This window comes from Anastrepha ludens, chromosome 2 (assembly GCF_028408465.1).
Source record: "Anastrepha ludens isolate Willacy chromosome 2, idAnaLude1.1, whole genome shotgun sequence".
Taxonomy (NCBI): domain Eukaryota; kingdom Metazoa; phylum Arthropoda; class Insecta; order Diptera; family Tephritidae; genus Anastrepha; species Anastrepha ludens.
Window position 1 is genome coordinate 142,557,738 of NC_071498.1, and position 17,694 is coordinate 142,575,431.

The 17,694-nt window shown below is 40.2% G+C and overlaps 1 protein-coding gene across 2 annotated transcripts in view; it reads right to left on the reverse strand.

Annotated features, from left to right (window-relative positions):
- Positions 1-17,694, reverse strand: part of LOC128855465 (acetylcholinesterase) — a 261,188-nt gene that overhangs the window by 76,372 nt on the left and 167,122 nt on the right. For both annotated transcript variants that reach the window (XM_054090392.1, XM_054090393.1), the window contains exon 8: positions 827-990. In XM_054090392.1, coding sequence (XP_053946367.1) covers positions 827-990 — 164 coding nt within the window. The remainder of the gene's footprint in view (positions 1-826; positions 991-17,694) is intronic.

The following is a 17,694-nucleotide window of genomic DNA, read 5'->3' on the forward strand; positions in this document are numbered from 1 at the left end:
TCAGAGAAGGAGGCTACACTTCCACTGTAACTATCCGGGTTTGGCAGCTAGACGATTAAGATCACTGGGTGCTCCTTTCTTCGACAGCCTTGGGTAGTGCTGCCACCTAAATCCCATCAACCTTCTCAATTACATCAACAGCTCTGGTTGGTTGCAGGTATCTGCCCATTGGAGGTCTCCTAATGGTATCAAAAAAGACATTTAGTTACTTGGGGAGTGCCTGAGCGGTACTTCCACCATCTCACCTACCTACCTGCCTATTTTAGAATTGCAATTTTCTTTCATTATTTTGCAACAATTTCTGGTAAAAGTGTTTTAATAAATCGGAAATTGTATACTTAAGTGCCCGGCGCAATAATTAATTTCAAAAAAGTTTCGTTTTTTTTTTTAATTACAGCCTTCAAACTCAGCTTGCCTTTAATTTTTTGCAGCACTGCATACTAGTCGAATACTTGCTCACAGATAAAAACATTATGTGTTTTTTTACATCGCGCCATACACATAAATAATGCATCCAACGGAATCTCGCACTGCACTCAAACGCCCACGCACACACGCAACCACTATCTGCTGCCGTTCCACTCGAATGGTTTACAGTCGAAAACTGTTGCAATTAAAATTGCACTTGAAAGACACTTGCGTCGGCAAATACTATTTCGAGTGTTGGCTATTATTCATTTTTCATAGCTCGCCATTGCATATTAATACTCATAAAGTAGTGAGTGAATCCTTCTGTGTGTGTATGTGTATTTGTGAGCTATGAGAACTGACTATAGCTGTATTATTGAGGCATTGAAAGTTCATAAATAGTGATAACGGCACTTACCCTGTTTTTGCAAATTCAATAACCGTATTCAGCATCCGTTTGCCCAGCTCTCGTTCGACTGGCCTGAACTGTAGCGACGTATTCAATGGCTGACCGAAGAAGTACTCGATTTCATCGCCGTGCAGTACTCCCACCCATTCACCCCACTGTGAGGTGCTGGTGCGCTGAAAGGATATTCATAAATGGAAGATAAGATTTACATATGGAAAAAGTAGTGGTGGCTAGAGAGTAATAAATAATTTAAAATAGTTAAAAGCTTTAGTTTGAATATATTAAATAAACACAAAATTTCGAAGAACAGAATGAATGGGATGCTAAATATTCCAGTCGTTATGGGAATGCAATGTGCAGCTGAAAAGTAGCTCTAAGTGATTATACCAGAAGACTTGAGAATCAATACATACCCAGCATAACGGACTACTAATGACTTAGGGGAGAATTGCGAAGGAACTCAGAAATCTCACGACTCTACTTGATTCTTAAAGATGTTTGCAAATCAGAGGTTTGAAAGGCTTGCGGACACGCCTATTTTGAACAATTGCGGATACAAAAGTCATTCAATCGGTCAATTTATTATCGTATATATATGAGACGTATCTCATATATGAGACTAGCAGCGAATACAAGAACCTGATGACGCTTTACCATCAACTGCTGACTCAATAAATAAAATATACGCGAAGTGTATGTGAATTAATCCGATCGACATACAATTTACACTACGCAGACGACATAGATCACCTGCCCTAAGCAGCGGACCAACAAGCAACAGTAACAAGACACCACACGACTAACTGACAATGGACTGGCAATGAGCTAATGACGACGGTGACAGCGAATGGGCAAAGACGTGTCAACTGCAGTAAACGACTTTAGACTTAATTCTGTATTTATGAGTTATCAAGAATGATAGAATATATAAGGTTATCAAAAAAGTCTTGCGGTACCACTACGATAAAGGCAAAAATGCATCTCATGCTGCCAATAAAATTTGTGCAGTTTATGGACCCGATACAGTTTCCATTTCCACCGCACAACGATGGTTTCAGCGTTTTCGTTCTGGTGCAGAGGTGATCGAAAATGCGCCACGGTCCGGAAGGCCTGTCGTCAAAAATGGCGATAAAATCGCTGAATTGATCGAAAGAGACAGGCATAGTAGCATCCGTAGCATCGGCAAAGAGCTGGGAATGAGTCATCAAACCGTTATAAACCATTTGAGGAAGCTTGGATTCAAAAAGAAGCTCGATGTATGGGTGCCACACGACTTGACGCAAAACAACATTTTTGCCCGTATGGATGCATGCGAATCGCTTCTGAATCGCAACAAAATCGACCTGTTTTTGAAGCAGATGGTGACTGGCGATGAAAAGTGGGTCACTTACGACAACGTGAAGCGCAAACGGTCGTGGTCGAAAAGCGGTGAAGCTGCCCAGACGCTGGCCAAGCCTGGATTGACGGCCAGGAAGGTTCTTCTGTGTGTTTGGTGGGATTGGCAGGGAATCATCCACTATGAGCTGCTCCCCTATGGCCAAACGCTCAATTCGGACCTGTACTGCCAACAACTGGACCGCTTGAATGCAACACTCATGCAGAAGAGGCCATCTTTGATCAACAGAGGCCGAATTGTCTTCCATCAGGACAACGCCAGGCCACACACATCTTTGGTAACGCGCCAGAAGCTCCGGGAGATCGGATGGGAGGTTCTTTTGCATCCACCGTATAGTCCGGATCTTGCACCAAGTGATTACTACCTATTTCTGTCCATGGCGAACGAGCTTGGTAGTCGGAAGTTGTCCACAAGAGAGTCCTGTGAAAATTGGCTCTCCGAGTTTTTTGACAATAGGGAAGCGAGCTTCTATAAGAGAAGCATTATGAAGTCGGCATCTCGTTGGGAACTCGTCATCGAACAAAACGGCGTATATTTGCCTTAAATCGCATTATAATAACCAATTTTATGAACAATTGAAAATTCAATAAAAATACCGCAAGACTTTTTTGACAACCTTATATGTCCGGATACTTGCGCCTTCCGAGTTTGCTGTGACGTTAAGCTCCGATGTCACGTCTCATCGGCCTATCTCGCTCCTACCAATTATATCACAGCTGATAAAAAAACGTTTAGCCAAACGCCTCAGCATAATTATTAAGCAAAGAAATATTATAGCAGGACATCAACTTGGTTTTTGCGCAAAACACTCCCCCACTGATCAACACAGAATTACTCGCATCATTGAAAACGCCTTTGAGGAAAAAAAAGGTGTGCTCTGCTAGCTTTCTGGACGTGTATAAAGCCTTTGACAAAGTTTGTCACGGTGGTCTTCTCAGCAAAATGAATGCGCTTCGACTAACAAAATGTTATAATATTTTAAAATATAAATAAAAGTTGGCGTCCCACAGGGCAGCGTGCTGGGGCCTATTCTCTATATTCTACCCACATATGACTTGCCTAATGACACGAATTGCTCCACAGCTACTTTTGCTGACGGCACAGCCATGTTGTCGCTTGGAGGAACTCTAATTGATTCAATCGAAAGGCTTAAAATTTATTTAAATTGAAATCTCCGTGTGGAAAAGTAAATGGCGCATAAAACTAAACAAAACAAAATCGGTTCCTATAGGCTTTACATAGAAGACAATCAAATACACATTCTGTCAAAAAGTACCGCGTATTGTCCGATAAAGCGCAAAATAATGGTTTAGACATCAAAATTTATTTTGTCGCCTTCAAAATAGACTCCATTCGAAACAATACACATATGTCAACGATTAGTCAGCCAGTCATCAAAGCACCTTTTAAACGCATTTGACATCAGAGATCTTCTTCAGCTCCTTCAGCGAGTTTTCCTTTATGGCCTCTATCGACTCACAGCGGCGTGCGCAGAGTAACAAAATAAGTTCTGGGAAAAGGTAAAAGGTTGCTAAATCCGGTGAATACCGTGGTTGTTCGATGATAATTATCGAGTTTTTGGTCAAAAAAGTGTTCATAATATGAACCTTGTGAGACGGTGCATTATCTTGGTGCAAGATCCATGAGTTTTCTTTCCACAAATTGGGCCGTTTCCTACGCACATTCTCTATCAAACGACGCATAACTTCCAAATAATGTTCTTCGCTTACCGTAGAATCATTTGAAACGAATTCCGAGTGCACTACACCCCGATAATCAAAGAAAACGAGTAGCAGTGACTTTCACTTTTGACCGTCTTCGACGTGGTTTTCTGCGTTTCGGCTCATGTGGATGGCGCCATTCAGCCACCTGTTGACTGTTTTGCATGTCAAACTCATATACCCATGTGTCATCATCTGTTATGATGCGTAGGATATATGTGGGGTCCGAAGTCACTTGCTCAAGCATGTCTTCAGCCACCTTCTTCCGATGATATTTTGAAAGAAATTGAACTCTCTTAGAACTAGTCGAGCAGCCACGCGACTTGGCGTCTCATGCCATCTCATGATGGTGTAAAATTTTGCAAATTGATTTGTGAGACACGCTAAGGTCACGAGCTATCTCTCACAAACTTAAATGTCGATTTTCCAGCACCATTTCCTTGACTTGACTTTGTCGACGTTTTCATCCGTGGAAGACGTTGATGGGCGACCAGATCGGAGCAAACCTTCTCCGACTTCTCGGCCCTCTACAAAAGCCAAATAACACTCGTAGGCCAATGTTTTTGCTAAAGCATACTCGCCATAGGCTTTCCCGGGCGTGCAAATCCCATACCACAACAACGCCAAATACTTAGGTCTGACACTAAATACTAAGCTTAGACGGAATGCTCACGTTAAAAAGAAAAAAAGGAAGAGTTAGAAATGAGATTTAGAAATATGTAGGTACTTGCTTCTGGCAAAAAATCGGTCTTAACGATATACAATAAAATGTTCTAGTTGTTGTTGTTGTAGCAGCTTACGATATCAAACGCGACCTTGTCATCGCACCAGTTGCCACTTCGATCAACAGAAACGCTAAGTCTCATATGAAAATATTACGTCACCATGTAAATAGCGAATCCTCAACCCCAATTGACCCAAGTAAATGGAAAGAAAGGCTGAACCGAATAAAAAAAAAAGCGCCATCCCACGCAGTAGCTCACTCCTCTGCAAGCCTTGTACAGAGCTGTATTAAATTTATTTGTATTACTCAAAATTAAATACAACTCTTTCGTTGGTTTATAATTTGTTAACAAATCACAATGTAAATTAAGGGGGGAGCCTGGTTTATGAGGTCTAAAAATTGCATCTCTTTGGGATTTTTTTTTTAAGGAAAAAATTAATTTAGCACTGCAAAGTTTTTTCTATCTTTTAATGAGCGCTGCAACGCTGGAGCTTCCAACTGGCGTACAAGATACAGCTCCTAATTATTATCTAAAGCAAAAAATTCAAATCGATTTCTAATTATCATGATTTTTTATTCTACATAGATGAACTAAGAAAACTGAGAGAAATTCCAAAATTTCAACTTTTTGGAGGTTTTAAAGAAAAAAATGCCATTCTATAAAAAAAAAATTCACTTCAACTTGGTATAAAAATCTTGAAAATTTTTTTTTATCTATTTTGTTAGTTCAAATAGAAGAGAATTTAATACTGAAGGGAACAAGCTATGATTCATTTCAAAAGGTTCATTAGTTTTTTTCATTCATGTACGTCAATTCAAAGAAATCATACAAATGAAAAGTCGAGAAAAGAAGATAAAGTTTGTACTCTAGCTGCCCGGTCACAGCGTAACTACCTAACGCTCGCCTACCTTTGGCTTTGTATCTACGGAAATATTGAGAATTAGGCTCTGTAACTTTGTGTGAATATTCTGAAATGTATTAGGAATCGCTTAAAACGAAAAAAACTAATTGATTTTTTTGACCTTATAAACCAGGCTCCCCCCTTAAATAAAAAAATCGTTTGCACAGACCTATGAGTGCTTCCCAACAATCCAGTAAATGCAGACATAAAGATTCTTCACATTAAAAAATCTGCTACAGTATAAGAAGATTTTTTAGATTAAGCCCCCTCTTCAAGTTTCTAGAATCGCAGATATGTAACTGAATATAGCCTTAAACTGCGTGCAGTAAATTATTTATGGCTCACTAAAATATTTGCCATTTCTATTTTTATTCTTATTCAACTCAAACCAGTTCACTGCCTATTTGATTTTGCACTTAAACACTAAATTTACAATTAGCTGATTATTTAATGTACTGGTATATGTATATGAGTATGTATATGTATATGTATTGTATATGTATGTGTATGTGTATATGTGTATGTATGTGTATATGTATATGGATATGTATGTGTATGCATACTTATATACATATATACGTACATATATACATATATAAAATTCTCGTCTTTACTGGCGTTAAAGATTTTTTAATGCCGACCTCACTCAAACTTACGCTCCTCTATAGAAATGTCACAATTAGGTCGGATGATATGTGAATGTGAATCTCACATTGTTGTTGTTTACGTTGTATTGTGCATTTTCTGTTAAGGGAATTACCGTTGCGAGTTCATGGTTGTAATTTAGCTTAAATATATGTAGGTAAGCACAGAGGTTTGCATTACTTTTATAGTATATAATGGGTGTTTTTTTAAGTGATTAGATAGTGACAGCTGGTGAACAAATTGTTGAAGGAAGCAAATGATTTTTTTTAAATATAATTATTATATACAAATTTGCAATCGGTAAGCGTTTACAAATTTTGGGAAAATGCAAACCAGGATTTCCAAAATCAGTGCTCGGTAAAAATGTTCTCTGCGCACGTCATCCAGGAGGAACTGCAACTCTGTTCTGATTGTTTTGTCTCACGTCAAAATGTTTGCAATTTGAACAACGCATATCAATTGCAACCTAGTAAACCCTGCAAACTGTAAACCCAATAATGAATTGCTTGGTCGAAGTCTTCATTGGTTTATATTTCACAAAACTGAAGAGTAGCCTACATTGCTGATATGAGCACAATTTCGTTGAGGTTATTGTAGTAATTTGGAACTCCTATCTATCCAGAATTGAGCTGGATATACCCAATATATGTCCGGAAGGTGATGAAATTGAAAACAGAATTTAAAAAGGTCGAGCCAAGGAGCATCAGAAGATTTGGTGGTTCCTAAAACACTCAAGCTAAAAAGCCCATTTTATTTAGAGCTCTGGAAAGAGGATAGATAGTCAAAGAGGAAAGGAGAAAAGTATCAGCGAAAGAGATAGGAAAGAATAGAGACAGAGACAAGAATAGCTAATCCTGTGAGAATTTTCCAGATTCTTTGGCGAAACTGTAAATATCCTCCAGTTTTAGAGAACGATTATTACTCATTCTCACGACATCGGAATCCAAAACTCGTAGCCGTGCTCTAGCAAAGGCAGGACACTCACAGTGAAAGTGCTCAGTGCTATCCGCCTCCTTCAAGCACGACAGGCACATTGGGTCCTCAATGATTCCAATGGTGGTCATATGCTGACCCCATGGGTTGTATCCTGTAATGATACCGACCATCAACCGAAGGTCTTTCCTTCCAAGTTTTAGTAGAAAGTTTGACAGTCTCTGTTCGGACTTGTCACAAAACACTTTGCAGTTATGCAGCATTCTAGACCGGATCATCGCTTTTTATGTAGATTGCCTACATAATCGCTGATCCAATTCATGATTCCTGCGGAACTTATTCCTATTATTGGATCTGGCCCTTGTAGGGGAACCGTGATCCACGGTTGGCCAATTCATCGGCAATTTCGTTTCCGGAGTGTCCTGGAACCCATATAAGTACAAGCTTGTTTTGCCTTGCGACAGAATTAAGCTTCTTCTTACATTCTTGAACAATTTTTGAGGTTTGCTTCGCGATCTCCAAGGCCTTCAGAGCAGTGCATGCTCCGTCACTACCAGACCACAGAGGCGTAAGTGATGATTGGTCTGATAAGTGCTGTGTATATCTATAGGACCACAGCAGGTTTCAGACCCCAGGCTTTACCAAAGGCTCTGCAGCATTGCTGAAAATGTGACACTAACCACTGCTCCCAACAACAAAGGTGGGTGGGTAGGTAAGTAAAATTGGCAGTCGGTCTCTAAACGAACTCACTTAGACCGTTGCCGATCCATTGTGACGACACCACAATAGCAGTTCATCTGCTACTCCTCGTTAAACTATTTGATTTTAAGCTCAAACCAATTGATCTGACTAACACTTTTATCCTTAAGGTCATCAGAATCATTCCAGAACGATGAGCGAACGTATCTAAACCTAGTGGCATGCCACGCGGGACAGCAACAGAGAAGGGGTCTAACGAACTCTTCTTCCTTCTCCTCATTCCTGCAGCTTCTGCTGCCTCGAAATGAGGTACGTTCAATCTTTGAGCAAGTTGACCTAGAAGAGAGTGGCCTGTGCCAAAGCAACTTACATAGAAACATGTTTCCTTGGCCGATTAAGTAGCGTCTTTAAACGCCTGCCGTCCCATTTTGACCAATTTATTTTTATAGCATTACATGTGAGACTATCAACTCATCTCGTGCTGACTGAAGTGACAAAGCTACTTATGCCATGCAGTTTCTAGGTTGAGAGAGGTATACCTACAATCTCCATATAAAGAGGGAGGCGAGTGGTAACGCTCTCACTCATTTGCCTGCCTTACAATTCTCTCGTATGTCACTATGCCATGGCAGCCTATTTGATATGCAGAAATATTCCGCCATCTCGTTAAGAAACGCCCGGAATTTGCAAGCAATAATGGAATTAGTTGCAACCCCACCAAGAGACTTAATCGCTCTCGGAGTAAGTATAGATTTCCCCGAGATAGCTACATTTTTGCCTAACCAGGCAGCTACCTCATTAATGGCTAGGATTTCAGCCGGAAATACGAGCTGAAACGCTTACTTTTGACTTCTTAGAGTAGACATTAAAGCTAACTTTATCATCAAGCTTTGAGCCATCAACAAAGAAGCATAGGCAGTTTTTCCCACCAGGTATATTTTCAACCCACTCACATCTAGCTGGAATTCTATTACTAAATAACTTATTTAAAGTCTGATTGATTCAACCAATAGTCAACAGGGTTCTTTGAACTCGGACCGAGTGTTATGGCCCAGTGTGCAACCCCTAAATCGCGCTGTTCAGCAGTGTTACCTGCCTTCTGTTTTCCAACTAAATCTAGGAGAGGTAAGAAGAAGAGAGTCAGTTCAGAGCATCATAGGGTGTGCTTCTAAGAGCGCCGTTAATACAAACAACATAACCACAATGTGTTTTTTTAGACTAAGGAATTACAATCTTGCGAACTAAAAATACAACAAAGTAATTTGAAACTACTTTCATGCAATAATTCCATAAAAAAGGAGAAATAAAAATATTTAAAATATTGAAAAACACTGCTTTGAAAATACATCATACATCCGATCGCGTACACTATTGAACATAGGCCTTTTCCATTGATTTCCAATTTTCTCTATATCTTAAGGTTTTTATCCAATTTTTAGCTATTCTTTTGATGTCATCGACCCATCTTGTGGGCGGTCTGCCAATTTACCTTATGTGGTTTTCTTTTTGTCCACATGTTCTTCTTCGCTCTGCCCCTCTATCCCTCCATAAAGCGCGGAAGTTGCCAGCTTCTATTACTTTAATGGAACTGAATCATCGCCTATCTTAGCACCGATTAGGTCATATAATTTCAGTGCAACTGATAAAGAAAGTGTATAGAGTCTGGCACTCGAACAGTAACCAACATCAGATCGTGCACGGGTACCAGCTGTCTGTTAGTTGGCTAAATGATAGTCCAGAGTATTGTTTACAAGCGTGCGGAAGCATTTTATCGATAATAAACGCAAAAAAAGAAAATGGAGTAATGGATTTCAAACGTAATAGGAAAATCTGGAAAATCACAACCAGCGATTGTTCGTAAGCTCGAGTACCTGAAAGTAAATTAGGTTTCTGTTTATCGCACCATTACTCGTTACAATGATACTGGCAGCATCACGAAACCTCATGGAAATGGTCATCGAAAGACTGTAACGTTACGTGAAATGGTTCAAAAAGAAGAAGTGACAATCGAACGGCGAAAGAACTGAAGATATTTGACCGTAGCATCCATCGCATACTGAAAAATGATTTCAAAGTCAAGCGTTACAAGATCCAAAAGGCGCGTGATCTCACACCAAAGCAGCAACAAGTCAGACTTGAGAGAGCGAAAGAGTTGCTTCGCTCAGCCGAAGGCGGTCAATTAAAGAACGTTGGGTTTTCTGACGACACAATTTTTCAAATTGAGCTATTCGTAAACTCCCAAAACGATAGGGATTATTTGACCGAGCGTTCATACGAGAATTTGAGTCATCGATTGACCACCACTCCTATGCCTCATAGATCGTCCTCAACGTCATCTAACCATCGCTTACGTCACTTTTATGCCTCATAGATCGTCCTCAATGTCATCCAGCAATCGCTTTCGTCACTCCTATCCTTCTTAGATCGTCCTCAATGTCATCCAACCATCGCTTCAGTCAGTCCTATCCATCTTAGACCAACCTCAACGTCATCCAACCATCGCTTCAGTCAGTCCTATCCATCTTTGATCATCCCCAACGTCGCCCAACCATCGCTTCGGTCACTCCTATGCTTCTTAGTTCATCCTCACCGTCGCCCAACCATCGCTTCAGTCAGTCCTATCCTTCTTAGATCGTCCTCAACGTCGCCCAACCATCGCTTCCGTCACTCCTAGGCTTCTTAGTTCATCCTCAACGTCATCCAACCATCGCTTCAGTCAGTCCTATCCATCTTAGATCGTCCTCAACGTCTCCCTATCATCGCTTCGGTCACTCCTATGCTTCTTAGTTCATCCTCAATGTCATCCAACCCTCGCTTCAGGCAGTCCTATCCATCTTAGATCGTCCTCAACGTCGTTCAACCATAGCTTCAGTCAGTCCTATCCTTCTTAGATCCTCCTCTACGTCGCCCAACCATCGCTTCCGTCACTCCTATCTTTCTTACATCGTCCTCAATGTCGTCTAACCATCGCTTCCGTCACTCCTATGCTTCTTAGTTCATCCTCAATGTCATCCAACCCTCGCTTCAGGCAGTCCTATCCATCTTAGATCGTCGTCAACGTCGTTCAACCATAGCTTCAGTCAGTCCTATCCTTCTTAGATCGTCCTCAACGTCGCCCAACCATCGCTTCCGTCACTCCTATCTTTCTTACATCGTCCTCAATGTCGTCTAACCATCGCTTCCGTCACTCCTATCGTTCTTAGTTCATCCTCAACGTCATCTAACCATCGCTTCAGTCAGTCCTATCCATCTTAGATCGTCCTCAACGTCGCCCAACCATCGCTTCCGTCACTCCTATGCTTCTTACTTCATCCTCAACGTCGTCCAACCATCGCTTCAGCCAGTACTATTCTTCTTAGGTCATCCTCAACGTCGCCCAACCATCGCTTCAGTCAGTACTATCCTTCTTAGATCGTCCTCAACGTCGTCCAACCATCGCTTCAGTCAGTACTATCCTTCTTAGATCGTCCTCAACGTCGCCCAACTATCGTTTCAGTCAGTCCTACCCATCGTAGATCGTGCTCAACGTCGTTCAACCATCGCTTCAGTCAGTACTATCCATCTTTGATCGTCCTCAGCGTCGTCCAACCATCGCTTCAGTCAGTCTTATCCATCTTAGATCGTCCTCAAAGTCGCCCAACCATCGCTTCCGTCACTCGTATGCTTCTTAGTTCATCCTCAACGTCATCTAACCATCGCCAAAGTCAGTCCTATCCTTCTTAGATCGTCCTCAACGTCGTCTAACTAGCATTCTCGCGGCCATTCTTTTCGCTTTTCACCAAACATGCGCGCATTTAGAACTTTCCGAGGCATTCTTTCATCTAGCAATCTGAAAATGTGTCCTAGCTATCGGATGCGCTGCGATTTGGCCAACTGCACAACGTTTTCCCCTTGCTAGAATTCCTCTAGCTCGCTGTTATGCGATAGAGCCCATGTTCTTCTCGTTCTGGAATCAGTATTCTTCTTTCCAATGAGCTTAATTCTTTTCAGTGTTTTATAGTATATATTTTGGTTTTAGTTTTCCTACTCAAGAGCTTGCTTTTAAACAGTGTAATATGGGCAACATATGTTCTGTTTTCAGTTTGTACACGGTCTTGGATAGCAATCGTTGTATCATCTGTTCTACTGAGAAGCAGTCTGAGGTATTTAATTTCGTCCACGATTTCAAATTATGATCAGCAATTGTAAGGTCAGACGCTTTTCTCTACGTGTTAAGTTTTGTGAGGTTTTTCGTTTCGCTTTCGTTGATCTTTCTGATTCAAAGGCTTTTGCTTTAATCGAAAATTACCAGGTCTGATGATACAAAGTCACATATTTGCCAAGCTTTGTTGAATATAGTCTCTGATGGAGCAACCTTTTTATTACACAGTCCAGGACCTAATTGAACACAAGCGTACTACTAATTCAACGTTGAATAAATCAGACGCTTTGCCTTGTATAAGCACTCAGCAAAAGCAATTTGTTCGGTATTCCTTGCATGCGTAGCAAGTATTCAATTTTGCCCTTTTCAATATTATTGAACGCTTTCAGATAATCTATAAAGAGAGCATGCAAGTTGATTTTGTACTCATGAAAGTTTTCAACTATTTGGCGAACTACAAAGCTTTGATCGGTTGTTGACCTTCCACTCCTAAAACCACATTGCTACTCGCCTAATATTTGTTCGTCGTAGTCATTCAATCTATGATGTGAAACTTTCGTGAGGAATTATTTGTTTCACTGACGGCTTAATAAAACTCGTTCAAACTTTGTCGATGTATTGTTTCCACTTCATTTAGATCAGACATAAATATTATTGAGATCAGATACAAGAAAGGTCCACTTTTTTATATCTGAAGAAAAAATGTCCGTCAATCCCTCTAATGTTAAAAGCTTTAACACTCATTACCTATAAGTTTTTTTAATCCAAAAATTTACAGTCAGCTCAAATTAAATTCTACTAAAAACGTGCGAGGATCTATCTATAAAGTGCGATTCGGACGGCATTTAGCACTTTATTACTTGATTATTCATAAATTTTGTTCATGCTAAGCCTATTGCAATCTTTCAAATGGAAAAGGAAAATTAAAGCTAGCTTAAATATTTGGCTTTTTTTGCCTTTGCTTTCCTGGCAATGAATTCTTATTTTATATATGTATTTTTTTAGGCATTTTTAGCGTTGTGTGGCAAAAACAAAACACCGCGCGTATGTGCATACAAACAAACCCATGCGTTTATCTTGAAACCTCAACCATGCCAGCTTGCCGCATATCCACCTGAGGCGCTAGCATGAATTGACTGGAACATCAAAAAGCAGGGCATCGCCACATGGGCTCGGAATATTTTGTGGCATTCGGACAGCCACAACAGACTGCCCTACTTCACAGCCATATTTCTCGCATTCCCACTTTAGTTGTTGGTGAATGTTAATAACGGTTGTTACATACTTTAATGTGTACTCGTATGTGTGCTTGGTATGCCTGTGCGCTCTGCTTTGCTCGATGTAACAGCGTTCAGAAAATTATCCGCTCAATAGAACTCGCACAGGCACTGGTCGCACACAAAGAGGTTGGCATTGTTGGTGGTCATCGGTGGTAAGATTAGAAGGGAGTGCAATTTTTATACCTGATAACTCGTCCAGCTGCTGAGGTGGTAGCATACTCGTATACTCAGAAATACATGTACATATACACACGCAAGTCTACACAAACACACATACGAGCGAGGGCATTATTGTTGAACTGCTCTTATTTGTGTATTGTTTGTATGTAGCAAACGCAAATTGTAGAAAATACATACATCTGCACAAGCACAGGAATACTCATACATTCAGTAGAGTGCTTGTACGCCTGGATGTATGCCGTTAATTTGCCTTTTCGCAGCCATTGATAACTGATATGTGTAAGTATGTATTTATATACAGGCGTACAATGATAACTCACAATCCACTGTGTATTCCAGATGCTGATAAGTTAGCAGCTTTTCTGGCAAATTAGATGGCGACCTTTTAATGTGTCGCTTAGTTGCGGAAAGCTCTTTAATTAGCCTACGACAATCACGGGAATAGGCAGTTTACTGTTGATAATATAGAAGCGAACTTTTCAGATTGTGGTCAGAATTTATTTGCACTGATTTGAAGCACATAACTTCCTTTAGTAAAGAAATGTTAACCTCAATATAAAGGGGGCGTGGCGTCTGACATATTCATCAAAATATCTCAAAAACCAATTAAGCTTGGGAACTGAAACTTGGCACGAAGGTTTAAATATTATTTAGCGAACTTATGGTGAAGAGTGGTAGGCAATGGAAAAGGGGACGTGGTAGCTCCCATATAAACTGAAAACTACATTTAGCTTTTCTCCTTAACAGGAAAAGCTATGATAATGAAATTTGATATAGTTACACAAATTGCCAATGCTTGTCTTATGGTGAAAAGTAGTAGGTATTTTAAAAGGAGGCGTGGCACCTTTTATGTAAACTGAAATTTCCAAATCGCTTTTCTTCTTATGGTGAAAAGTAGCAGGAGAAAGGGGCATGGTAGGTCCCATATAAACTTAAATTTCATATCGCGTGCTCAAAATAAATGAATCAACAGAAGTTTCAAAATCTTAAAATAATTTTTAAGAATCGCTACCAGGGATTGCAAACAAAATTGACATATTTTATTACATTGAATTTGGAAAAAACCTAAAACTACAGTGGAAATCTTTATTTTATTATATTTTCGACCACGGGCGATGCTAATTTATGCTTTACAATTTAAAAGTAGTACAATTTTTATTTAACAAAATATAGTTTTTTTTATTTAAATTTTGAACTACATTTAAAAATAATTCGCAGTCTCTAGTTGCTTCCAAGAGGAGTCCCACATGTTGTATACCCGTCCGCTGCCTTATGTTCCTCAACCAAGAAAACTGTTTACGCCCGTTACCTCTTCTTCCTTCAATCTTGCCCTGCCACATGAGTTGCAACAGTTCATATTTTGGGTCCCGTAAAATATGCCCCAAATGTAAAGTTTTTCGTCGCACTTGATTAGTTGTCTGTTGATGGTGCACTCTTCGCAGCACTTCTTCATTAGAAACGTGGTCTGTCCATGGTATTTGGGGCATTCTCCGGAGAAGCCACATCTCAAATGCTAATATATTAGTTTGGGGAAAAATAAATCCAATATTTGTGCGTACAATTTTTGCGCAAATGGCTTAAGACTATTTTGTGGTCGATCTTTAGCTTCTGGGCGATGCTGCGACTACTAACTTCAATTATTTCTGTGATTTTAGCGAAAAACTGTAAAATGTACCGAATTTTGTCTTTGTTGACTTGCATTTTTAACACCGTGTACCTCACAATTGAATGGAAAAAACAAAAATAAAAACAAATCTAAACTCAAAAAATGGCATTGAAAGTGAAATTTCCTTGTACACTCATTCGGGAGCATAGGACCTCGACAAGACTTATCTTGCGTTGGTTTCGTTAATGTGTTATGCTTTCTGACAGGGTAGCTGATTAGCCTGCCGCTACAAGTCCTAAGTGGCCTTCTTTTACTGTTTAGGGCGACATCTGTGTGTCACAGTTTTCTGGCAGAAGGATCATACAGATGGTTGAGGACTTCGCTAAATTTGATGTGTCTGCGCTATTAACGCGGCTGCCCGCTTCCTCTTGTTGGCGCCACTGATGCAATGTGTAACTGTGTCTTTCCTTTTTGTGACTTTTTGAGCGGGAGTAAGGATTCGAAGGATAAGGTTGTTAGAGTTGAGGAATTTTTTTTTTTTTCCGAGAAACTAGGAAAGTAGGTAAGTTTGGAAAAGTGTGAGGGCCGTGCCTTACGTGGAATTCGAACCCAACACCTCTGGGATGGGAGGCTAGTGCACCTATGCTAGACTACCGAGACCGTGAAATAGGACGCATTAAAATTATGGCTTGGTTAAAAAATAGTACACAAAAAGAGATTAACAAATCAGTCCCAACAAAAACTTGATCACCAAACTATTAAGCTCGATCAATAGGTCAAGCAAAAAAAATAGTAAATACCAAAAAAGAAAATCAAGCTACATAGAAAGAAGAAGAACCATTGAAGTTTCTCTACGACCTATTTTATGTATAGCGAATTACGCGAGCAAATTAGTTTCAATGCTCTTCGCAGAATCCCACGCTTTCAACCGCCATTTCATCTATCACAGTTAGAGCTAAATATCGGATGTTTTTTCAGCTGCATGAAAACCATCGATATCCATAACCATGGTTTGACAACTGAGGGAGGCAAACTGTTCAATAAGGTTTGGCACGATGAAAATTGTGAAAATTTACTTTGAAAAAATAAGCTAAATCTGTTCGTGATTTTCATAGAACGAAGTGTTGAAGAAGACGCAGAAATGTCGATTTGTCGTCGTTCTCAACTTGCTAGTCTTTGTCCTTCGAGCATTTAATTCTCAAGCATTTAAAAAACTTTTATTATTCGTTAGCTCCAATCAAGCTGCACTGAAAGCCCTTGCTAACCCACGCTGCTCTTCGAAGTTAGTCTATGAATGTAAGACAAAACTGAACAGTGTTGCAAAACACAACAAAGTTAGCCTGTATTTGGGTGTCTGGACATTGTGGTATTACAGGCAACGAGTTGGCTGATTAATTGGCTAATGAAGGCTCTGCAAGTATGCCACTAAGCGTTGAACCCTTTCTAGGTGTCAATTCCGCATCGATTCAACTATGAATTGACGACTTCATGAGGTCTACCCATAGAGAACGTTGGCCAGGGTTGAACTCGTGCAGAGTAGCCAAGTGCTTTGTGAAAGAACCAAACAGGAAAATAGCGACCTTTCTCCTAAAACTCAGCAGAAAGGACCTGAGAGTACTGGTGGGTATAATCACAGGGCATAGCGCCTGTGCTCAGCATATGGCTGCCATGGGGGTCGTAGACAGCCCGATATGTCTATGCTGTCTTGAGAGTGAGACCGCTGAAGAGCATTTTCTCTGTAGCTGTCCGGCGTTTTCCAGAATCAGACTTAGGATATTAGGTTGCGTTATACTGAGTATGGATAAAGTTCATACTCTTCCTCTTCCGGATCTCTTAATATTCATCAATGAGATTTGTGGAAAAGTGACCTCAAACTAATTTATCCGTCTTACCACCCACTTTTTATCTTTCCTATCTCTTTTTTCCTAGTGTAGTACAATGGTCTCCTGACTGAGTGGTTGGAATTGTTCTTCGTTTCAATTTGCCACGAAGAAAAAGATCCTACCATAGCCCAGAAACGACAGCACTGCTAACAACGAATGTTTATTTCCACAGAAGGTAAGTAGGGGAGTTAAGTGTCTAACTTTCAGGTGGAAAGGTACGCAAGGACCGATTTCAATTCAAGCCTCAATTTACTGCATCGATCAGGTAACTTCTAAACTGGCCATGGAAGGTGGAGTCGCATTGGCTCTTAAGGAAATGAGATCGTTGAAAAGCTTCCATTATAGGTTCATAGCCTTTATGTGACTTGGGTACTGTCTGTACAAATCAACAATCAGGAAGAAGCTCATACGCAGCTACACTGAGAAAATCTAACAGGCTTAAGACTCTACAGAACACTTTGTGATCTTGAAACCAAAAACACTTTAAGGACTTACGAATTATCAAAGAGCATTGCAGGCCAACTTATCACCTGACTAAACTGAAAATTTACTCGTGTGATGTAGAGAGCAAGAAGGCACTTACTTGATCATTGAACTGAAGTGATGTTCAAACCCAAATAAAAAAAACTGGATTCCCAAAGTCTGAGGGGCCATGCTAAAGTTCCGCTCTGAAGGGCAATTTCTGAATCCTTTAAGGGCTGAGGGTAATACGTTAAGAAGTGGGAACTGAGATGCGGTTGGTAGGTACTAGAACGGCGTAATTAAGC